General features: G+C 39.9%; 1 protein-coding gene across 8 annotated transcripts in view; it reads left to right on the forward strand.

The window, feature by feature from the left end:
* The first annotated feature begins 317 nt into the window (after positions 1 to 317).
* The window catches only part of TINAG (tubulointerstitial nephritis antigen), a 51208-nt gene continuing 25740 nt past the window's right edge, over positions 318 to 25785 (forward strand). For 3 of the 8 annotated variants that reach the window (XR_012834412.1, XR_012834411.1, XR_012834413.1), the window contains exons 1-6: positions 319 to 809; positions 6139 to 6202; positions 8632 to 8721; positions 10331 to 10445; positions 17065 to 17188; positions 19994 to 20144. Coding sequence is in view for 2 of the 8 variants with exons in the window: in XM_075747356.1 (XP_075603471.1) it covers positions 440 to 809; positions 6139 to 6202; positions 8632 to 8721; positions 10331 to 10445; positions 17065 to 17188; positions 19994 to 20144 (914 nt within the window). In the remaining 6 variants the exon portion in view is untranslated. Of the gene's footprint in view, positions 810 to 6138; positions 6203 to 8631; positions 8722 to 10330; positions 10446 to 17064; positions 17189 to 19993; positions 20145 to 25785 lie in introns of all 8 variants that reach the window. The other 5 variants (XR_012834414.1, XR_012834415.1, XM_010300109.2 and 2 more) reach the window with 2 other exon arrangements.

The raw sequence follows: 25785 nt of genomic DNA on the forward strand, positions 1-25785 counted from the left end.
GGAGAACATATTATTTACAGGTAAATGAAGCCCGAAAGAAAGAGAGCTTCCTTTGACACCATGTGCTCATTCCTCACATTGTTTTTATTTAGTTAAAAGTATAGAACTAAAATATTGGAACATGTATATTCTGTATATTCTGAAACCTTTACTATAAACTTTCTCACTTGCAACAAAATGCACCCAATATTTCATAATGATGAATACAGTCATGGCTCTGTTTCTAGTATCTCTGTATCTTGGGCAAATAAATCAGTTTACAACATGTCTGAGTAATAATTAACATATACAGAGTCTTCCTACAAAACTGTAACCTGCAGCTTTCTGTTCAGATTTCTTTCTGAATACTAACTGAAGCTATTACATCTACAGTACATGGACATTTACCGATAAAGTGAAGCAGAGAGGGCCTTAAAAAAAGGCTGCTAGAGGCAGAAGAATGTGGCTCAAAAGTCAGATTTTGCTTTTATATTGCATTGCAAGTGAAGTTTGGATGGCAAAGCAACTTGACTCTAGAAGAAATTTCCCCCAAGGACTTTACTCTGTTGAAGACGGCAGTTCTGCAAAGTGGAACAGGCTAAAAAGGAGTCTGTATCAGGGAAGGTCCTGCAGGGTGCGAGGCTGCTGCACAGGAAGAAACGATGACTGCAGCTTTAACATCGTCTCCAGAGCAGCTATATGTTACTGTGACCAGTTCTGTGCCTCGGGTTCTCCTGGTCCTGTAGACTGTTGTGCTGACTACTGGGAAGTCTGTGACAACCCTGTTGAACCCACCAGGTCAGACGAGCCTTGGCCACCTCCAGCATCGGGTAGGTATAGAGAAAATGCTCAGTTGGCATTAGTGCATCACGATAAAAATATACATGGAAGTAAAATTTCTGATTAATCTTTGGAGTGTATACATCCTAAAATTGTGATTAAAGACATAGTGGACAAAGACACTGAGTATGAAACTGGAGTAAGAATTATGCTTGCTGTTATTTTTTTGTCTCTAGGTACATATTTTTAGAATTGGCTAGATCATATTTCTGTTGGACAGAACCTCTGTTTTTCCTGAAACTTCTCAGAGATAATCTCATTGGGTCAAAATTAGTGTAATCTCATCAATTTCAATAGAGTTTCACAGATTAACATGAGATGAACAGCAAGTTCTAAATTTTTGAATCCATTAGTACAAATAAATCATCAAGAAAACTGAGGGTTATCCTGAATGATACTATTCTGGGGTATTCTGCAAGAGTTTTGATGCAGCGTAGCTTTCCTGTGGGACACCATTTCTCACAACAGCTCAGGTGCAGCAGTAGGTGAAGGGATGTGGTTAGAACAAGGATTTCTGGCATATTTTAGTTTCTTACTAGTCAGTTTGTAGTAGAAGTTCCTCTGGGACTACTCTATACTCAGTCTATTTTTTTTAGAACTAGAGATTGTAAAAAAAAAATCTACAAACAGCTGGTCCTTCCTTGGTTCCTGCATGGGCCAAATCTCTGCTGGTAAGAAAAGTTTACAATTCTGGCTTTTAAGACTATGTAGCTTCTTACTATTGGTAGACCAAATCTGTCTGAAAATGTGGAGACTGAACCAAACTGTCAAAAGCCTAAAATCAACAAAAAAATACCACCACAACATTTAAAATTAACTGTTTCTTTGCAATAACCCTGCTGCTTGCATTCCAGCACTCAGACCTCAAGCTCTTAAGGAGGCTGTGCTCTTAAACCAGGCGTGCAGCCAAAATCTGATAAGTTGGAGTGACAGAAATGCTGTAAAACAAATTTGATCTTCCAAAGTGTTTCCAATCATCTAAAAGAATGTTCCCTGATTTATGTAAATAAAGACATTTGTTTCGCATTTATTTGTTGCAGCGGTGCATAGTATTTCCAACAGATCAGGGGTTTGTTGTCGTAAGCTCTACATAAACATTTAGCAGCGTTTCTTGCTCCAGAGCTGACACCCTGCGAGTCTAGTTTGGCAAACCGTTTGATGAAAATGAATCACTACAAAACCTGCAGCAGTTTGCCATGTGGGCCCTGCCGTAGGTCTACCTCTAAAAGATAAAAGTGTAACAGAAGGTTTAGATAAGGGAATAGGTGAGGGGTAATATTTTTACTGCCTCCCTTAATCCAATTTTTGTGTTTGCATTCACTCTTTTGTAACTCCTGGACTGTACGTGCCTGCCAGAGGTAGCAGTTATATTTACTCTATTCAAGCACCTTTGTTTGTCCTATAGGTGAGCTTATACCTTTTTTTATTATTTCTCATCTCAAAATAACCTCCTGTTTTTCTGATCCTTGAAGTGCTTCCCTGATAAAAAGTCTGCAGCTTTTAAAATGTATTTATTGGATTTATTTAAAGGGTAAAAGAAGAATAATAAATGAGCCAAAATATAGCGGGGGGGGGGGACACGTCAAAAAGAATTTTCTAGAACAGAAATGTCTGAGAAACAGGGAAGAGAGAATTAAATTGGAAGGAAAAAATGTAGAAACAAAAAGGACTGAATGCTCGAAGATTAAGTAAATTATGAAGCATTTATAGAAATGACATAAGTATATTAGCTGACTTTTAGTAACCAAGACTACACTTCAGCCTTTGGCTAAGAACTATTTAAGCACTAGAAGACCGCATACGCCAAAGTACTTTTCACCTGGAAGATTTTGATCTTTAGGTTGCCTGTGGTTTTACTCTCAGTGATTTCTGAGTCATATTTCTTTAAATAAACCAATAAACTGAAATGCTTTACATGGGGTGGAATGGACAGCAATGAAACTGCTCAGCGCTTTATTTCTGGGTCCCCATCTATTCACTGACTCGGTGCACGGCAGTAGTAAGCTACGCTGTGACTTCTCCATGAGTGTGCACCACACTGAGGGCCAGCCTTGATTCAAATATGTGGAACTGCTTTAACTTTGTCTTTATGAACTCAGCATTCCATTCAGCATGTTTTGATGGTTTTCCTGTGTAGTTTCAGAACAGAATTAGATATTAGGAAAAACTTCTTCACGGAAAGAGTGGTCAGGCATTGGAACAGGCTGCCCAGAGGGGTGGTGGAGTCACCATCCCTGGAGGTGTTCAAAAAATGTGTAGACGTGGCACTTCGGGACATGATTTGTAGACATGGTGGTGTTGGGTCGACGGTTGGACTTTTCCAACCTTAAAGATTCTATGATGCTATTAATAGGCTGTGCACATTAGATACCAAATAGAAGTTCTGGATTTTAAAATTTTTATTGTTTTAATTTTTGTTATTAGACGAACTGTTAGAGTTTTATTTATTGATTATAGTTATTTATTTTATCTTTTTGTTTCAATTATTTTGACCATACAAAAAACCCTGTCAGAGTAAACACACTGGATCTCATCCTGGTGGGGGTATAAAAGTGACATCCAGAGATTTTGCTAATTGCTTTTACACTACACAGTCAGGATCTGGCCTACAAGTGAGTAAACCTGCAGACAGTTCACTGACAAAAGTAATTACATCAATACTGGCAGCAAATTAAGTACAGGCTATAAGAATATAGGAATGCTGGACTGGGAGGAAAATCCTGGTTTATCAAATCCTCTTCCTTCTAATCATGATTTTCACATCATATAATCCCATTCATAAAGTCATCAGGCTGCATCTTCAAATAAATAAATCTTCAAATAAATTAATTTCCCACTGAATATATTAATATTCTGCCAGACAATCTCACTGTGTTCGTATGCAAACAGGATCTTTTAGCTTCGAGATATCTGCTCTCTGCTGCTAATGCCTTGGACACATTTACAGGCAGCACTCCTGGCCTTCTAAGTTTTAATTTGGCTAGACTAAAGAAACTGTGTTTTCAATTTTGGATTCCCTAAGCATACATTATTAGAAAGCTTCTATACGTGTCCAGGCTTGCATTTTTTCTTGGGCATGAGTGGTGATACCTGCCAGCAGAGTTCCAGTGAGGCTCCATCGTGCCACTCAGACACTGCATCAGTACTTCCTTCCCTCGATCTATTTGAAATATCTTGCTCGATGCCTCCTTCCAGCTACTGTCTGATGCTGACTTTGTGGCAGACTGTGACAAACCATGACACTTAAGTAATTTGCCTTGGGTATTCTCTGAAAAATCATAGACTCACAGAATATTTTGGGTTGGAAGGGACCTTTAAAGGTCATCTAGTCCAACCACCCCTGCAATGAGCAGGGACATCTTAAACTACATCAGGTTGCTCAGAGCCCCATCCAACCTAACCTTGAATGTTCCAGGGATGAGGCATCTACCACCTCTCCGGGCAACCTATTCCCGTGTTTCACCACCCTCATTGTAAAAAATTTCTTATAATCCACCTTTAAGTACTGAAAGGCCGCAATAAGGTCTCATTGAGGCCTTTTCTTCTCCAGGCTGAACGACCCCAACTCTCTCAGCCTGTCTTCATAGGAGAGGTGCTCCAGCCGTCTGAACATCTTTGTGACCCTCCTCTGGACTCACTCCAATAGCTCCATGTCTTTCTTGTAGTGGTGACCCCAAAACTTGACGTAGTACTCCAGGTGGGGTCTCACAGGAGTGGAGCAGAGGAGCAAAATCATCTCCCTCGACCTGCTGGTCACACTTCTCTTGATGCAGCCCAGGACATGGCTGGCTTTCTGGACTGCAAATGCACACTGCCAGCTCATGTTGAGCTTCTCACCCACCAACACCCCCAAGTCCTTCTCCTCAGGGTTGCTCTCAATCCATTCTCCACCCAGCCTGTAGTTGTGCTGGGGATTGCTCCAACCCACGTGCAGGACCTTGCACTTGGCCTTGTTGAACTTCATGCGGTTCGCACGGGCCCACCTCTCCAGCCTGTCGAGGTCCATGTCATTGATAAAGGTATTAAACAGTACTGGAAAAATGCCTCCCATCCTAGCAGAAGCCGAATTAGAGCAGATGTTTTGGGCCTCAGACTGCTTGTGTTGAATATATCTCACCTATGCCTGCACTAGTTAACATAGCCTGCTGTATGACCAACAGGGGAAAACAGGCACTTACAATTAATTCATCAGCTCTAGTCTGTTTCTGTACTTCAGTAGGAAATTAGTTATAGCTTAGAAGTGCATATTTTTCTTCTGCTACTAAAGGAGGCCTAGGCCACTGAGGCATAATAATGGATATGTCTGGGTAGACAAACTCCATCCCTGGCCGTGAGAGAAGGGATGGCCTTCCTCACACTTGTGTTTTAGGGAAAAAAAGATGATATAACACAAATGCAAGTCAATACTATATTAATATGAAATACGGTTTAATCTTCTTGAAAATGGAGGAGGAAGGTAAACTTGGGGGTTCCTGGCTCGAAACCCTTTCAGTGAGGGAAGAAACATGATCTCTACCTGTAGGCTCACTGGCGGAGGAAGCATGAGAAAAGGCTGGAAAACAAAGACCCATGTAATAAATGTACAATGTTTGTTATTGGCTTGATCCAAAGCCCTGCGTAGGTGTTCTAGATCTTCCTTTTACTGAAGTTGTGACAATCAAGTGCACTGAAGAGTCAGTTCATGTGGAAGATCTTAAAACACACACAAAGTCTTTTCTCAGTGAAGTGGTATCAAAGAAAAAATTTAGGAGGCACATATTTGTTCGGAAAAAATCATCACTCAGTTAAGTTTTTATACTGGGTTTTGAAGAGTATATGAAACATGCATTTGCATTGAAACCTAATTGATCTGTCTGTTTTTCAAAGAGGAATTAAACTATTTAGCAAGGAAAAAGAAGGCATTACAATAGTTTTGGAATAAGTATTAATTTTCTATATTCTATAACTAGAAAAAAATTTTCTATTTTAATAGCCTATTACCAAACTATTCTTATTAGAAACATATTCTTTTTACATTTACTACTGGAAAATAACTTTATTTGAAAATTATTTTTATTTACATGTAAGACAATAATTTTTAGGGTGTGTTTTGAATCTGTTGCTGACTTTGTTTGCTGTGAATGATAATGTACCTGGTAAAAAATTAAAACATACCAAACTGCCTTCATTACTTGGACAAACTGGAAATAGTTGTTGCTGACTTTCAACTAAATGTATGTATACCACATAGAACCAATTAATTGAATAGTAGCAAGAGTTTAGAGTTAATTCACTTCAAAATGATTATTTTTTTCACATATCTATGTGTTATGTTGGCAGGTTGTTATAAAGATGGCCGGTATTACGGAGAAGGAACAATAATTAAAGACAACTGCAATTCCTGGTAATGTTTCAGACAACAGCAAATTTAATTTTACTTAACATATGACATGAAACAGGAATTAAGGTAGTGAGCTTCCTTAAATCCATATTAAACATATAAACAAATAAAAATGGCTGGAAGAGTACTGCTGTATTAAGGTATTATAGAACAAGACTACAGCCAGCTTAGAAGAATGACATGAGGTCAACAGGTTTTCTAATCGACACATGAAAATGAGAGTATTAAAATCCACTCCTCCTCACTGGCCTAATTCTGTTCCTGCTCAGTCAATCTGCCAACTCTGACCTGAATGGAGATGGTTTCAGCCTAGACCTGGGCATTATCATAGAATCATAGAATGGTTTGGGTTGGAAGGGACCCCAAAGATCATCTAGTTCTAACCCCCCTGCCATGGACAGGGACACCCTCCACTACACGTTGCCCAAAGCCCCATCCAACCTGGCCTTGAACACTTCCAGGGATGGGGCATCCACAACCTCTCTGGGCAACTTGTGCCAGTGTCTCACCACCCTCACAGTAAAGAATTTCTTCCTAATAGCTAATCTAAATCGACCCTCCTTCATCTTAAAGCCATTACCCCTTTTCCTATCACTACCTGCCCTTGTAAACAGTCCCTCTCCAGATTTCTTGTAGTCCCCCTTCAGGTACTGGAAGGCTGCTATTCGGTCTCCCTGGAGCCTTCTTTTCCCCAGGCTGAACAATGCCAACTCTCTCAGCCTGTCCTCATAGGAGAGGTGCTCCAGCCCTCTGATCAGCTTCGTGGCCCTCCTCTGGACTCGCTCCAACAGCTCCATGTCTCTCCTGTACTGGGGCCCCCAGAGCTGGATGCAGTACTCCAGGTGGGGTCTCACAGGAGTGGAGCAGAGGAGCAAAATCATCTCCCTTGACCTGCTGGTCACACTTCTTTTGATGCAGCCCAGGGCATGGTTGTCTTTCTGGGCTGCAAGCCTATATTGCCAGCTCATGTTGAGCTTCTCACCCACCAACACCCCCAAGTCCTTCTCCTCAGGGTTGCTCTCAATCCATTCTCCACCCAGCCTGCAGTTGTGCTGGGGATTGCTCCAACTCACATGCAGGACCTTGCCCTTGGCCTTGTTGAACTTCATGTGGTTCGCATGGGCCCACCTCTCCAGCCTGTTGAGGTCCCTCTGGATGGCATCCCTTCCCTCCAGCATGTCAACCATACCACACAGCTTGGTGTCATCAGCAAACTTGCTGAGGATGCACTTGATCACACTGTCCCTGTTGCTGACAAAGATGTTAAAAACAGTGCCGGTCCCAGTACCAACCCTTGAGGAACACCACTCGTCACCGTTCTCCACTTGGATATCAAGCTGTTGACCGCAACTCTTTGAGCGCAACCATCCAGCCAATTCCTTATCCACCAAGTGGTCGATTCACCAAATCCATGTCTCTCCAATTTAGAGACAAGGATGTTGTGCGGGACAGTGTTAAATGCTTTGTACAAATTCAGGTAGATGACATCAGGTGCACTTCCCTTATTCACCAACGCTGTAACCCTGTTATAGAAGGCCACCAAATTTATCAGGCACAATTTGCTCTTAGTGAAGCCATGTTGGCTGTCACCAATCACCTCCTTTATGTCCCATGTGCCTGATCATAGTTTCCAGGAGAATCTGCTCTATGATCTTCCCAGGCATAGGGGTGAGACTGACTGGCTTGTAGCTCCCCAGATCTTCCTTCCCTACCATTGACCTGGTCATTAAAGTTCACAGGATTATTTTATAATGTCTTCCTCTGTTTCTTTTGCATGAGTGATGAGACCTTACATTATTTTATAAGAGAAGAATATATATATATGCATATTTTTGTAGGAAAGGGATAAACTGTTTGAGCATCCCTTTCTCTGCCTTGGCACAGGAGGAGTTGGAGCAGGCAGGGGAGCTCTGCTGCCAGCCCTGGCAGTCGGCTGCCTGAGCCACCTCCCTGCTTTGCCTCTCCAAAAACCAGCCCTGCACCTCCAGCCCCAGGCCAGTCCAGGCAGCTCTAGCAGCACCAAAACAGGGCTGGGGCTCCCATTGCCCTGACTTTCACTTATGATCCTTGGACCAAGGTGACTATGGCCACGTGATTCCTTTCTGGGTTTCCAGAGTGAAATTTTCACAAAACGTCTAATTTACTTTAGATGCAGGACATTGCATATTTTTTTTTCCCCTGGTTTGGTCTTATGAAGATGGAAGCAAAATTTTTAAATTCAACCTTTACCACAAGTCGTAAACCTTCCCACCTTGCTCCATTTAGGATTCATTAGGTAGTTAAGTAGCAAGAAGTTGCATTGTTTTCATAAGTACTATCTGACATTTATATCATTTACGCTTTTTTTCTCCATCTTCCTTCTGCTGTTAAAGTGCATATGTTTCCTTTGACAATTCATTTTCTTCTGCTCAGCGACATTCTTACCCTTTCAGCAAATGCTTCCGACGTCTCTGGAAGTGTTCAAAAGAAGTATGCCTTGTTCGCCAAGACTTAATTCAGCAGATCAATTCTGGAGATTATGGGTGAGAAGACTTTTATTTTAAGGTTTTGTTGTAAACCACTGTATTGCTCATTGTAGGTATGTGCAAATTACAAGTTATGCAGTTCTCCCTCTCCCTTCCTTCCTCAACTACCTCACAGCAATTTGAGAGTAAATGTACATCTGTGAAACTTTCCTAAATGTCTGGCAGATTATAGACTTTTAAATTGAAAGATACTGAAAGTCTTTTGCTGGTAAGAGTTGACATTGTAATCATCTATCTAAAACATTCTCTCAAATTTAGTACATTTTTTTTCTCACAATATGCTATTTAGATCATCTTCCCTTATTCTTCACTGTATTTATTGGGATAGATATTTAAAGTAATTTTTTCTCCTCCCTCAAGCGCATGTTCCAGATAACAGGACTCTAAGTAGTGTTGGAAGAAGAGAGGATGGGCCACATGGGGACCAAGATATCAGAACTTTGTGGGGCTTGGTGTTTTTCTTGCTACCAGTTCTTGTTCCCCGCAGGTAGTGCCGGGGGATTAGGGACACCCCAGTACCAGAGCGGTGCCTTGGGAGGCTGCTGGCCATTTACAGGTAGAGATACAGGGGTTGCCTCCCTGGGAGCTGAGGTGTTAAATTCACCAATGAAGCTTGCCCAGATTTGAAACTGTGACTCAGTGTGAAACATTTTGTACCTTGAGGGAGACATTCAAACAACTGAGGTAGGATAGACAATTAAGTTAGGCACCTGGAACCCTTCACCTCTCTTTTGTCAGTGGTAAGTGGTAAGTTTGCCACAGGGTGGTTAAGCCCACCTGAGATATGAGTCAACTTCTGCAAGTGCTTGCACTCTTCACTGACTACAGGCAGACCAAGAGCTTCTCATTTGGGCAGCACGAATCCCACCTCCTGGTTCCTCATACACAAGCAAGAAAGAAATGGGTAAAGAGAATGCTCTCCTGTGTGGCTCAGCTCTTTTCCAGTAATAAATACAATTTCAGTGTGTTCCAAATATGTATGGCTGCAAGGTATTTTTTTTTTCTGTTGCGCATACAGTTTGCAGGGCTAATGCTACAATCTGAATCTAGTCTACCTGAGAGTAGGGAGGGAATATTTAAAAAGCCATGGAGAGCCCTTTCTCTCATCCTGGTTATTGCTGTAGAACTCAGGCAGAAGGTGTCACCTGGGCTTTCTACTGGGATCAATAGTGTCTCACTGCTAGTGCACCAGAGCTCGAAGGCAACATAACCCCCTACACGAAGCTGTTAATTCTCTGTGGGCAGCTGGTCTGAAGCATAATGTGAGCATAACTTCAAGACCATAGTAATTGTTATGACTGAGCATCTTGTTTTCCAGTACTTCTCTGAAGCATTGCGTGTTCGTCTCCTGCAGGCTGACACAATGCTGACCTCAAATCACTTTTCATATACTGCTGTGTTGCTCCATCCTATGCTCATTTGCAGAGGAAGAACCCATACTAAATATTTTCTCATGTATATTGAATGCAAGGTTTTGAAATGTAATTTGAAAGATTTATTTCTGGATGTTATTGTTAGTGGTGCTCTTCTTATAAAAGAGCAAGGTATTAATGTGAACGGTATCTCTAACTTGGGTTTTGTTTATTTTTTTCTGTCTGTGAGGAAGATGGAAAGCTGACAACTACAGCCAGTTCTGGGGAATGACAGTGGAAGAAGGTTTCAAAAAGCGCCTGGGCACATTGCCTCCATCTCATTCCTTGCTGAATATGGCAGAAGATCCAGTAAGTGTCATGTATGATTGTTAATATTTTTCATAACTTTACCACATGGAAAAATAAACGTGGACAACTAAAATATTATGATTCAAGGATTTAACACTAAACACTTCCATGTTGCATATGAATCTGCCAGAATAGTTCTCCAAGCCATAGACCGTGTGGTCCTGCTGGTGGAAATCAAACAAGGAGGAGCAAAAGCAAATGTTATTGGGAAGATGTGCACTAAAATTAACTTAGTGCTGCATCATAGATCACTGGTGTTTGAAATCTTTGCTTCTTTAGGATATTTCCATACTATCTTCTTCATTTTCTAATCATTGCACACATAGCTGTACCCTTAAATAAAAATAAATCTGGACATAGATCATTAAGGCTAATGGCTTAGACTAAACAGTAATCTTTAAAAGAAAGTCTGAAAGCCGATATGATAAACCAATGTAAAGATGCATCAGGAGGCTGGGGTTTTGACTAAATGGAAATAAAAATAATGGAAAGCATGGGAAAATGAGATCATTCTCTACTACCAGCTTTCTAAACCTCTTAGCCATGGCCATTTCCATGGCAGCTAAATTAAATTTCCTATCACATATTTATGCTCAAATTAGTTCTGCACCAAAGCAAATATACTTTATGTATGTAGGTTATGCAATTAAAGAAGAAATGCATAGTTATTCCAGAGTAGATTTACCAACGCTTTGGATCAGTTACTTAGCTTCTTTCTTAGAAGATTCAAAATAATGAAAATCATAGACTGAAAAAACTACCTAGTTCACCATAATGGAATTAGAAAAATTGCAAGAATTAGTAGACAGATCCACTGTTTGTAAATGACATTAAATACAACAGCTTTTAATCTTTGGCTTCTATGTACATCAGGCAAGAGATGCCATTTGATTATCTATTTAAAGTCAATTGTTGATGCTGCTTGTATATGTGTATGGTGGAAGGGTTTCCACATCATGGAAGGCCTTGTGGGGGCAGTAGTGCAGCGCTACCACTTGGCAGGGAATGTGGGGGAGAGGGAGAGGACTATGTGATACTGCAACAATTTTAGCAGTGCTAACCTTTTTGCTTGATGCAGACTGGTTCTTTGTTCCACACAAAGTCAGCTCCCTGCACCAGCGTGGTGAGGCATTGGGTAGTGGCTCAGATTGGACAGCTTGCTCAAAATTACACTATGGGGAATTGTCAGAGTGAGAAATTGGCAGAAATTAAGCTTTGGAGTCATGCTTTGTGTGATTTGCTAGACTTAGACTACTCTGCAGCCAAAGAAGTATCCATTTCAGTTGAAGACAGCAAACCAAAATAAAAAAATGACATAAAAGATTTTAATGCAATATTTAGTGGGTATATCTGCCACAAATTACCAGTGAATTGCATTCAGGCTCAAGACACTTGGGACTGATATGTTGTTGTAGGCTTTTTCCTTGAGGAATACAGTATGATGCTCATATAGCAGTAACCAAAAGTGGATATCATGTACTTAGCTCAGAGACTGACATCTACATATCTGATTAGGTGAGACAAGATCCCACGTAGGAAAACGAGAAAGGGAAGGATAAAGAAATTCTTTATGGTATTTCCTTTCTTCCATTCGGTTTGGGGTAGCTGGTCACTCGGTGGTCCTGCATTATGTCCAGCCTATTGAATCATTGTTATTAATCTTCCTGTAGCTTCTTTGACTGCTGCACTGCTCATGGTCATTGTTCCACTGACGCATTTCTCAGGCATATTTTCTCTATCTGCTATCTTTTTATGAAATCTGTGAGCCACAACCCAACCACCTTTGGCCTTGCCAGACACCCCAGGAGCTTCAATGCATTCTTCTCCAGAAATCCAGCTTTGCACTTTCATGTTTAACCCTCAGGAAGTCCTACAGGTTGCTGGAATTACAGACTTTGCACAGGATTCTAAGAAATCTTTCTATCTACTTGCAAAAGCTAAAAATATAAAATAATAATCTCTGTATGACTTTCTCAGCTTCTGAAGAATTCTTTGAGCTTGTAGGCAATTGCTTGGAATTGTATATGAGCCCATCTCCTACCTATGGCTTCTCTTTAGAAATAGTAGAACTTTCTTGCTCCTAACCTAGTCATTTCTGTCTTGGCTAGTCTTAATGCAAAAATGTTTTTCCCTGAAGCTTCCTGCTAAGCTCCAAGTCTCTCTGATTCTGTCCATTTCTATAGTTTTCTAGAAGAACATAACCTCTTTAGTGTCCTTTATCTGCCCCAGGAAACTTCCTATCCACCACATTTTAACACCTCACAAAAACATTTAAAAAAAAAAAAGTTTTCTTCACTCATAGCCAGCTCCGTATCTACTGTCACTGCATGATCAGTTTCATAGCATGGATTGGGCTCACCAGGGGTACATGGACACATTCTTCCAATTGGCAAAAAGTAGCCATGGAGTTAACTTCCAGGCACTTTTTAAGTATCTTACCAGAGTTTAAGAGACACTTGCCCCTGCTTCACATTCCGTGAATAATTTTCTGCCACTGGTATTTTGCGAAGCATACTAACACATTTACAAAGTCCTAAGTGATGAAAAACAAGTGAGTTGTCATGACAGTGTTTCCATTAAGCTTCACCTGTAACTAGGTGACAGCTCAGAAGACAGTAAAAAGATATGTGACGAAATTCAGAAATATGACTTTTTAATGTTTTTCAGAGACATTCTCCAAACCTTAATGGCTTGACCTTTAAGTGACTTCGTTGAATACTAATTCACCCACAGGCCAAGGTACTAGTTGCTTACTGTGGATAAATTGGCACTAATTAAGTATTCATGCATTCTCTGGGATTATTACTGTCTTTCCCATTTCGCAGGTGAGAAAACTGCAAGTAATTTGCCCAAAGTCATACATTTAGTTGATAAAAATGTTACAATTAGTGTTCAGGAGCTTTTGGCTCTGTCTTGTGCTGACCTGATTAAAACCTGGTAGCTTTTCTAATGTAGAAAGAAAGCCATAACTACCCATTCATTAAATACATCTCTTTTTTACTTTAAATAAAAATTATTACTGATCTACTATTCAGGGAAAAAAATGACAGTTTCTGATACCTAAGGGCCTACTGTTCTAATTATTTTCTACTGTTTTTTTGGGATGCTTGAAAAAAGCATTTTTGTGTAGAAGGAACTCTTTACTCAATTGCATGGCAAAAAAGATTCAAGAATGTAAAGCCCTTCTGTATTAACTACTTTACATCTTCATTGGAGTCTTAGTTCTCAGCAGTGTTGAAATGTTTGGTTATGGAGGAGAGGTTTTTTAGTTGTTTGTTTGACTGACGTATCCAACCACAAATATGGTTGCAGCTTCATAGTATGACTTCAGATACAGTGTGACAGAGCTGCATTTCCTCTCAGGGAAAACACAAGCTTCCTGAAGTTGCTCATAGGGCTTTTAAAAACTCTGTTATTAATGAAATAACAACCACCTGCTCAATAAGGTGGTATTTATGTCTGGAAACAGTAGTTTAACGTGATGGTACATTAGAATACCTAAAAGACAATGATACGGAACAAGAACCAAATCTGAACTGAGGACCCTTTGCTGCAGAGTATGGCTAGACCTGAACGTAGACCAACAGCGAAATACACCACTAAAATTGTTGTGGCTCCTGACAAAGCTGACGCTCCCAATAGTGTCACGTGCATTATCTCAGAAGGCATTTTGAAAATGTTTGCCCACTGTAGAAGACAGTGTAATCATTCTTGAAATTCTACATAGCACAAAAATAACCGCCATATCTTTAAAACACATTGTGACACACGTTTGGTGGTGTTCTGTCAGTACGTGTTCTGGCAAGAGGTACATTGCAGTGGTGGGGTCTGCACCTGCCGGCAACAAGGTGTTCGCCTAAGTGCCATCTTACAAGAAAATGGAATACATAGTTTAGTAATATGGCACCACTTTGGATTAAGTATGAAAGAACTTGTAAAGACAAGGTGAAGGTATAAAAAGTACAGCAGCTGTTGCCTTATAGTTCAAATGATTAATTTATGTCATGGTTCCTCTGATACAGGGTTTTTCCTTGTAAAAAAGCTCAGCGGTTTTACATCTCCCCTTACAAACTGAAGGGCATCTATGCCCATTTTGTCTTTACAAAGTAAGTGATGTCCAGAACCTTTTTCCTACACTAAAAAAAAAAAATTGCTTTCCCTCAGAAAAAAATATCTCCACATTTGCAAATTCAGTAATCTTCAGCCTTTTTTCTCTGATCAGCCATCCAACTTTACTGAAGAAGTCTTAGTTGAAGTTTGAGTGATCTTTTATAACCCCTTCCCCTCACGCTTTGTCCAGACTGCTAGCTTCACTGCAGAGAATACATGTGAAGGTTTAAAAATAGTTTGCCAGTCATTGTTCTGATTGCATTGTGCTGTCTGATGGTGGTCCATGGAGCATACATTGAGAAACAATTGTCTAGACTTACTATTTGTCATAGAACAGCAGTGCTTCTTGATATCAGGGTAGCAATTTCCCAGACAAAAAGCTAATGTTTCTGGCTACAGGTCAATCCTGCTTTTCTAAATGACAAGTTAATGAGGGATTTGTTCTGGAATTTACAGTATGAGGCTATTAAATACACTGGCAGTAGTTTAGGAATATGTAAAGTATAACATTGGCTCAGACCAAAGATCTATTTAGAATTTTCTTCTCTCAACAGCCTCATTTCATAGAATCATAGGGAATCATAGAATACCAGGCTGGAAGGAACCTCATGGATCATCTGGTCCCACCTCTCCTCCTTTGCAGCATTGTAAGCGGCCAATGCCCACCTAAGTGTGCTAAACAAGATTTGCCAAATTTTGCTTATTTACTGGTAGATAGTGAGCAGTTTTGGCATGTAAAATAAATGGTATTTGTCTGGGGTTTTGTCAGTGTGATTCATCTTCAAACTAAATCTTTTCTTTGTGCTTGCTCATTAGTATTGAACATAATGATAATTTAGCAAGATATTCTTTAACTTGGCTGTTGCTTTCTGTGTGTTATTTGAGGTTGCAAGTCCCATGTATCTAACAAGCTTTTGAAAAAGGAGACTTTTGAAAGCAATTAATCAAAATATTGAGATTAATATTTTAGCAAGATATAAAAGATTAAGGGGTTGTTATGGATGGAGGTAAAATTTTCAAAAGCACTTAAGTGACTTAAGAGCTTGCAGTATACTTTAAAAATCGCTAATGAATGACCTGCATCTAAACTAATGAACCTAGAAGCACTTGATAGTAACTGGATCTGGGCGCATGCACAGACTATCAATCTGTCTGTTGGGACTGAATACCAATCTAATATCAGATATAGGCCTGAGGTACAAGCTTCTTTTTTCCTTACCCACTTCTTCTCAACCTTGGGTTTTCTGTGGGAAGGAAATCCAGGTGCACAAGCTGGATGGAGGTGCTGCTGTTTCCCAGGGTATGCAACAAAGCGATCTGGATACAGCCAAAGTGGTAAAGTTTGGTTCCCCCAAAGAGTCCAGAAATAGTTTGAAAGAACTGGGCTCAAATGTTTAAATCATCTTAGGAAAAGGAAGGCATGTAGTCTATAGGTCACGTGAGCAATTTAGAAAAATGGTGCAGCAAGGACACCCAGAATTAGAAGACTGAGTAAATTCAAATAAAATAAAGGATTTTGAACAGAATAGAAGCCATTGTGCTTCAGGGTATGAGTCTGCTTGTAAGAAAGAAACATCAGGGAATGTTTTGCTTAGGAGCAGATTATCATATTTTGTGTATTGTATTTTCCTCTGGAGCAGATGTTATCAACAATTCTTTGAGACAAACTGATAAACTGGATGGACTAATATTGCAATTCTCTATGGCCATTCCTATTTCCCTGCACAGCATAAGCAATCATTCCATAAAGTTCAAGAGTAAAAAAAAAAAGGGTCAATGTTTTTGATATGTTGAACACAGAATAGATTATTAGCAGTTGTACCAGATGGCTCTTGCATATGCGGATATTTGTGCAAAGCTTGGAGGACATAAATTAAGGCTGAGAGATGAAGATGCTAAAAATGTCTGTCCAAATGGCCTTACTGAGCAGGCCATGAATTCTCATCAGCTTAACATCAGATTGCAAAGCAGAAGGAAAATCACTGATTTTTCACTCTGGAATGAGAATAAGTGCTGGAGATTGAAAATATTCTGTGTAAAAGACAAATCGATGATACACTGTACTGATGCCTCCCCTGTGGTAATGAAAATTTCCTACCCACAGCCACGTGTCAAGGAGAACAGGGTAACAGGTACTTACCTTCACTGCTATTTGTAGCAGAAGCCTTTTCTTTCAAAAAATGCCAGCTGGATAATAATTAACATGTTTCACAGGGAAATGTTGCTTGAGATAAAAATCACAGAGAAACTGGACAGGTTATTCGGGTTGGCAGCTGTGGAGCTCAGCTTTCCAGCTCAGCTGATGGAGTGCCAGAAGCCCCTGACTCTCAAAGGGTCTGCAGCATCCAGTCATAGGGTAACCACCACAGGGATGTTTGAGAAGCAACAGCTGCTAATGCTTTAGGTTTCCTCAATTTAAAAATTAAGATTTTTTAAAACAAAATTAGGGTAAAACTTAAGGCAAGATTAGGAAATGAAGCATACATAAATCTCCTACATTTTGTTTTAGGGACACTCACTTCCAGAAGAAAAATTTCCTGCATTTTTTGCAGCCACTTATGCGTGGCCTGACTGGATTCATGATCCTCTGGATCAACGAAACTGCGGAGCATCCTGGGCTTTTTCAACTGCAAGTAATACTAATTTTTTTTTCTCCTTTTAAAAATATCATTATATATTAGATGTGTGATGAAAATTTGTGGTGAGTAGTAATGAAGTAATTTCCGCTTGCTGTTCACTTTTTATCAGCAAATAGGAACATTTAAAATTGCTACAGCTTTCCCTCTAAGTTGTCCCAAAGACTTAAAAAGTCAATCTAAACTGAAGAGCTTTTTTGTTTTTCATAAGTTTGTGTAACATAGGTGACAGAAAGTAGAGAATGAATTGCCTAAAACACTTAATCATAACTGAGAGAGTAGCCTTCATCTGCATCCCTTACTTGCACAACTACATGCTTGACTTGAAAGCTTAAACCGGGTAGGCTTTATTTTTTTAATATATATTTATACATTTGTGCATTTGCCATTGTCCAATCCTTCCTATTCAGGTAAATTAAGTAAAATCTTTTCAATAATTTTATTGAAACTGCTCAGATATTTGTGGAAGAAACTATTTTTAAATTCTGTAAGCAAAGAAATACAGTAATGCAATTCAACCTCATGTGCTACAACCTCTGGTTTTATGAAAAATGGATGCAAGTGGTTTTGTCACTTTCTCCAAAGAAGCTACAGTGATCAGTTATGCTCATTTTTCTTATGCTGCGATAAGTCTTAGTACACATTGGGATATATAAAGATAGAGAAAAAAATTATGCCATCAATCTTTACGACTTGATCTGGCCAGTGGGTCCTCATGGGTGCAGGTTTCTGCAACTGCTTCTTTAAATCACAGCAGTAAGAGAAGGAAAGAAGCATTTAGGTCAGTTAATCCCAGCTCTCTGCCAAAAACAGACCAAACACACTCTGTTACTGTCGTGGTTTTACCCCAGCTGGCAGCTGGGCACCACGCAGCCGCTCGTTCACCCCTCCCCATCGGGATGGGGGAGAGAATTGGAAGAGTTAAAGTGAGAAAACTCGTGGGTTGAGATAAAGACAGTTTAATAGGTAAAGCAAAAGCCGCACGCAAGCAAAGCAAAGCAAGGAATTCATTCACCACTTCCCATGGGCAGGCAGGTGTTCAGCCATCTCCAGGAAAGCAGGGCTCCGTCACGCGTAATGGTTACTTGGGAAGACAAACGCCATTGCTCCGAACGCCGCTGCCCCCCCCTCCTCTCTTCCCCCAAGCTCCTTATAAACTGAGCATGACGTCATATAGTATGGAATACCCCTTTGGTCAGTTTGGGTCACCTGTCCTGTCCGTGTCTCCTCCCAACTTCTTGTCCACCCCCAGCCATCCCGCTGGCAGGACAGTGCAAGAAGCAGAAAAGGCCTTGGCCTCGTGTAAACACTGCTCAACAATAAATCCATAGAACAAAAACATCTCTATATTATCAATGCTGTCTCCAGCACAAATTCAAAACATATCCCCACACTAGCTACCATGAAGAAAATCAATCCTCTCAACTGAAACCAGGACAGTTACCAACATGTCTTGTCCAGTGTAGTTTTAAAAGAGAAGACCAAGACATCTTCTGATAGGTCTCACTACAGATTACTGCAGAAATGAACAGAGCTCACTGAGGGAAAGACTTTCTGGATATTCAGTCTAAATTTTCCCTTTCATAAGCGAATCTTCTGATTTTAATTCACATAATTATTTTCAATGCTAAATACCATGAGATGCCTTCCCGTGTTGTCTGGGTGCATTAACATTTTCAATCCTCATTGTAAGATTAATTGTTGCTGAGTGAATAGGCAAGCACTGCTGTATCATTTCTTCTTATCATGAGTAATTCCTATAAATATTCCAAAACTCTTCAGTGAAAAGCTTTTACACCTATGAAAATAAATTCTTTATCATGTGACACCTCACAAAACCACAAAACACAATCATTGTCAACTGCCATCAACAGATTCACTCTTCTGAAGTCTTGCCCAAAGTTCACTGAAGTCAGTGGTGATTTTGATGGGACTTTAGATTTTGATGTTTTTTTATTATTATTTTATTTTCAGGCTCAAAGATAAAGTGCTTTAAAGATAAAAAAAAAAAAAAAATTAGGCACAGGTAATGACTGGGATTGAGACTTAATAATTGTTTCATTGTCACCCGTTAAAGAAAGGAGAAGGTGCTTAATTTTACCTACAACTTAGTTAACATAGTCTGGCTTTAAATCAGTGCATAAATATGTAAGAACTTAGAATTATGACTATCTGATTGAGTTCAGACATCTAATGAGTCTATCTCAGAAGAAGAATTTTGTGTGACAAGGGAAGGAGGTCCAATGAATCCCACATTTACATATTAATATCAGCAATTCCAAATATTCTTTCCAGTAAAACCAATACATACTTTCAGGTTTGAATTTTCTTTTTCATGGATCTGTTCTTTTTTGCTTTTCTTTTTTTCTCAAATAAAGGAAGGAAAGGTAGGGAAAAAATAAAAAAAAGACAAGACATATGGAGATTCAGCTGCAGATAAGTGGGAGAGTATTTGCATCTTCTGCTGAAGTCAACCAGAGATGAATATGCATTTACAAACATGGTAAAGACTACCAGACTAAATTCTATAAATGCCTCATCTGGTGTTTAGATATGTGGGATTTTATGATAACCAGTAAATCTATGGATTTAAAATATTACAGCAAAGTTGCTCATGGTGCTTTGCAGTTTCACAATCCTCTCTCTTGAAAGTCTGTACAGATTATACCTGTATTGTTTTGTGAAGATATCTGCACAGACAGAAAATACTGATGTTGTATTTTAGTCCCTCTTTCACAATAACTAGCATGAAGTTGTGAGTAATTATTTGGTTTTGATAACAGAAAATTTATTTCAAAACAGGTGTTGCAGCAGATAGAATAACTATTCATTCCAAGGGTCAGATCACAGACAACCTTTCTGTTCAGAATTTGATCTCTTGTGATACCAGGAATCAACATGGATGTAATGGTGGAAGTATTGATGGTGCTTGGAGATATCTGAAAACGCATGGGTAAATATTTTATCTATCTGTTTAGATTATTTTAACTTGAACCAGTTGATTAAGTTACAATGTTGCTTGTGTTATAATGAAGATTTCAGACCTTTCAAAAAAGAGGCGTTTAACTCTGTCCTAGGTCAGATTAACTGTATTACTTCATCAAGCCTATCACTATCTCCCATTCACACCTTCTTTAAATCACCTTCATGAAGCCCAGGAACTATGAAGCATTCCCAAAGAAATAAGTGAAGACTATTTTGAATGAGAGCTCTGAGAAAACTCTGCAGCCACCTAGCTCCCATTTAAGCCTCGTTACATCTAGATGTTGTCATTAGCTGTAATACAACTGGGGAAATGGTAGCCTCTCTAACAACAAAGAAGACAAACAATAAAAGATTTTTTTATGTTAAAGGCAATAACATAAGTGAACTCAAAACTACTATGGTTATTGGGATACAGGCTCTTCATGTTAAACAACCCTGAGGAAACAGCCAGTTGCACGAGACAATATTTTGAAGATTCAACAGGGTCAAACACTGTCTTTCCATATAGAAAATTGTAATGATCCCATCCCAAGACTGTGCCAGAATGCAACACAGTAGAAAGGACTATACCTGGATCCTTCTTCCTTCCAGTTGGACTACGCAAAGTTAACAGCTCTCAAACTCCACATGAACAGATAGAAGCTTTTTTAAAATGACATATAATAATTTATAGAATCACAGAATGATTTAGGTTAGAATGAACTTTTGGAGGTCACCTAGTCCAACACCCTGCTCAAAGCATGACTAACTCTGAAATTAGATCAGGCTGCTCAGGCCATGTCCCTGGTCATGTTTTGTGTATCTCCAAGGATGGAGGTTCCAGCTTTTCTTGCAGCAGGTCTCTGTTTGACAGCTCTTGTGGTCGAACATTTTTTTCTTATATCTAATCAGCATTTTCCTTGGTACAGCTTGTGACTGGTACCTTTCAGCTTTTCACTGTGCATCTCCAAGAAGAGTCTTGTTCTGTCTCCTCTATGACCTCTCCTTATGTAGTTGCAGACAGTAATTAAATCCCCTTTTAGCTTTCTCTTTGGTCTGAACAAATCCAGCTGCCTCAGCCCCTCCTTGGATACCACATGCTTCAGCCCCTTCAGTGTCTTCCACTGGACTTGCTCAGTTTGTCAGTGTCTTTACTGGGGATCCCATAACTGAATACAGTACTCCAGATGTAACCTCACAAGTGACAATTTGAGGAGAATAATCACTTTTTGCAATGTCTTGGCTATGCTCTTGCTAACACAACCCAGTAGTGATTGTCCACCTTTGCTGAGAGGGCCCACTGCTGACCTACGTTCAACTTTCTGCTTATCAGGACCCTGGGTTCTTCTCTGTGAACTGCATTCTGCACAGGCAGTGCCCTGCCAGTGCTACTGCATGGGCAATTCTGTCTCAGAGGCACGATTTGGCTTCTGCCTTTGTTGAACTTCCAGAGGTTTCTGTCAGCTCCAACACTGCTCTGAACGGCAGCCCTGCATACTAACCACTCCCCATCAATTTGGTATCCTCCAAAAATTTACTGAGGGTGCTTTATGTCGCACTGTCCAGATTGTTAACAGAGATGCAAAGCAGCGTTGCCACAGCAGTGTTGACTCCTGAGGAATGCTGCTAGTAAACAGACACCAGTCACTTTGATCCATCGACCTTTCAATGTGCCAGTCCAGTTCAGTTACCGACCTTGTAAGTAACTCATCCAGTCCAATATCTCTCCAATTGAGCTAGAAGAACACCGCAGGAGACGATGCTGCAAATGTTGCTAAAATCAAAGTAAATTATATCCACGGCTTTTCTTATTCTCCGTGGAGCCAGTCATTTCATCATAGTCAGCTCATTTCATCATTTCGTCTCATCATGGTGAGGCACAATTTGCCATGGCATATCTGTCTTGCCTATTCCCAGTCAACTCCTCGAACTTCATGTGCCTGGAAATGGCTTCCAGGAGGGTTTTCCATAACCAGATTTTATATACTGCATAATTAAATTTCACTGTTTCTCAATTTATCAAAATATTATTATACTTACAAAATCTATTTCCTCCCTCACTTTCATACACTCTCATCCCTTACTCTGTCTTTGATATACCTGATGCTGAGAGACAGAGAGACCTCAGGTGTGCTGTCTGACAACTTTTAATTTTAGTTAAAAAAATAAAAAAAACATGGAAAGAGCAAAAGAATGCCAGATGTGATGCATCAGATGTCATAGTTGTCATGGCAGCCTGGGGATCCAGGTAAACACCAAAGTGCTGTCATTCACATGGACACAGTATATAAATTGATCATTCTGCTTTCTTCAAGTGTACCAAACTGTTTCTGATCTGACAAGGATTTTGTAGTGTTGTGGGGAGAGTTTACACAGAGTGTTCCTTTGTCTTTCTGTCTCAGTACTTAAACACTAACCTGGTTTTGATCTGGGTTTTGAGTGGGAAACCCTTTAGGTGAGTGATTACAGTGGGCAATAAGGGATTCCATCTCAGCACCTCATGTGGGAAAAGACAAAGGCTTCATTCATGAAGAAATGAGTTACAGAATCATAGAATGGTTTGGGTTGGAAGGGACCTCAAAGATCATCTAGTTCTAACCCCCCTGCCATGGGCAGGGACACCCTCCACTAGACCACGTTGCCCAAAGACCCATCCAACCTGGCCTTGAACACTGTCAGGGATGGGGCATCCACAACGTCTCTGGGCAACCTGTTCCAGTGCCTCACCACCCTCACAGTAAAAAATTTCTTCCTTATCTCTAAGTAATAGCTTAACATTTTAAGCAACACTTTTCTGTAACTAGAAGAGCAGGCTCTGTTTAATCAGTAGCTCATCCTCTTAGAGTAAATACAACTCTTTCTCACTGGACTGTTTGCTTGCCTACCGTGTTAAGGATAGGAGTGCAAGAATTGCCGGTGTAGATAAGAGATCCATTTTAATGAACATTATCTCCACAACACTTGGAGCAAGCTATTTTTAGATGAAAAGACCTAAAGAACACAACAATAGGATAACCTCCTAGTCTTCTGTTCCCTCTGACTGTTGTCTCTGCATGGGCATAACCACCATGAGCCCATAAGATTCTTCCTATACCAGAAAGATGTAATTTTTTTTTACCTGAAGCAGTGTGGTTAGTGATGCAGACTGTTCTGCGGAGGCCATTTAAGTATATAAGAGTTAGCTTATTTCTGTAAGGAAAGCAAGGCCAGCTGAAGCTGCATGAGGCACTTCGTTATCAACCTAGCTGTACCTCCACAGGAGCTTGTGCTGGTTGGTGTAAACACAGTAGTGAGATGATTGCTCCCTGACTGACCACAAAGTACCACTGTGAAAGTGGTGTGCAGAACAGGCTTTCTGGCTGATGTAAGCCTGGAAGAATACAGACAGGGCACCTCAGCTCACCAGAGCACGCCTGTGAACTGTCCTTTTGCCTCCAAAGTCCTAAGTACTTGCATTTATTATTCAGTCATCTGAGACCAGCTCTTGCAGATGACTGAGTAAAGAATCTGCAGGGTAGTTGTGAGAACCATCACAAAATTTTTGAGACTATGTAGATCTCAAATAAATCTCTGTAGTCCCAGACCATTTTCTTAGTCATTCATCCTGCTTTCTTGTCTCCGTGGAGCCAGCTCCAACGTGTACAGCATCACTGCACTCTTATAGACCTTTGCCTGCTACCCATTCTTATCCCCAGTCATTGATTCACCAACAAAGTATCACACAGGAAAATATCTCTACTTACCTATTTTTATAAACAACGTTTCTAAATCCTGATTTTCTTTCCTCAAGTTCAAATGATATTTCAAATCCTCTTCCAACAGGTACAGCCACAAATAAACACCTTAAGGAAAATATCTAAACATCTGTGAGAACAGATTCTGGAAGAATACAAGAACGGCTATGCTGGGTCTGAGCAAGTCTCCATCTAGCCCAATATTTTGTCTCTGACAGTGGCCAACAGTAAATAGTGTCCAAAAAAACCCCCAAAACCAAAACAAAACCCCGACTTTTTTGATTCACTGGACTGATAATTGAATAATTTTTGTAGCTGAAACCCCATAATCCATAACCTTTTACCTTTCACAATGAAAGAAATGGAAATTTATGGCATAAAACTCTGAAATGTCTTTTGAATGAGCCCTGTTAAATACTGCTTGCTTCCTCACACTTTCAGGTGACTTTTATTTTATGACCCAGTATATTGCAATCATTTTTTTCATTATCTCCATACCCTGCAACAGGGAGAAAGCACATTGATTTTCTGTTTGGGCCTGCAAATTTTCACGGCAGGTGTCCAATGCTGTTTTACAGCTTTTGGTTTTCTGATTTCTGAATTATGCCTATCTCAGGTTTTTGATAGATTTTCAGGAAAATCAAGTGCAGGCCTAAACTATCTTCAGTGAAGCCAATGGAAGACTTCCATAAAGCTCAATGAAGTTAGGCCAGTGTTGAGACCTGAGTTTTCAGAATCACTGAGCACCCAATTAACAGTGAAATATGCTATAAGTGGAGCTGAATTGCTGTTTCACTCTCACTTTCTCTTTCTATCTTCCTCCATTAATTGAAGAATAAATCTGTATTCTATTTCTAATTATTATTAATTTTAGGCATTTCAGTTGCAAGCCATAATTTGGAAGGAATCAATGTGTTTTGAAAACATCTGTTATATCTGCTAAGGGAAATGAAAAGCTTATAGTCTTTAAGAACGAGGAAGAAAGATTCCATTTTCAGGTAGTAAAAAGACTACACACTTGAATTCAAATACTGTTTCTAATCAGGGCTTGATCTGATTCATATCTCGGGCTTTTAGCATTTGCAGGGTATGATAAGGATATTATTGTTATTAGTTTTGGCCAACTTACTCATAACATAATCTAATGTTTTAGATTATGTTCTCATCTCACAATTCCAACATATAAATACAATAAAACCACAAAAATTTCATTAGGTTGAACACATAAACATGACTTCGGATTAATTCTACCAAGAATGTATGAACACGCTGCAGACTTTTGCTGCTTCTCTTTGGATGTTGCTTGCTCCTAGTAGTATTTATGTAGATGTGTATGTATATGTGCACATAAACACATTCACATGAATTCAATGACCCTTCTGGCAAGGTCTTCTCCTTGAAATGTTTTTATTGTTTACTGTTGTGCTAATGCATCAGCAAAGCACACAAACTCATGTTTCAGCAGAAAGCTCTTAAATTATGTTAATCAATCATGACTGCAGAAACTACGGTTAGTGAAATAATTCAAAAGTGACAGTTCAGAATGAGTTGTCATGTCTGGCTTACACACAGCTCCAGTGTGCCAGTGTGTCATTTGGTGCTTCACTTCTATTGTCATAGAAGTAAGACCCATACATGCAGAACCGGTGACAATTCCAGTGGGACAATCCAACTGAAAGGAGGGGGAAAAAGTCCCTATATCAGGAATAAATTTCTCCTCTGTTGCCTCCCTCTGAAGTGTTTCTAAGTGCACCTGGGGTATAGATGTCATACCACTCCTTACACTGGATTGCAAACACCGGCTCCTGCCCTGCTGATGGCAGATTGTGCTCTGAGGTCTGTATTTGCTCACCTTACCTGCCTTGCAGGGCTGATGGCACTCAGCAACAGTCCTTT

The sequence above is a fragment of the Balearica regulorum genome, chromosome 3 (assembly GCF_011004875.1).
Source record: "Balearica regulorum gibbericeps isolate bBalReg1 chromosome 3, bBalReg1.pri, whole genome shotgun sequence".
NCBI lineage: Eukaryota > Metazoa > Chordata > Aves > Gruiformes > Gruidae > Balearica > Balearica regulorum.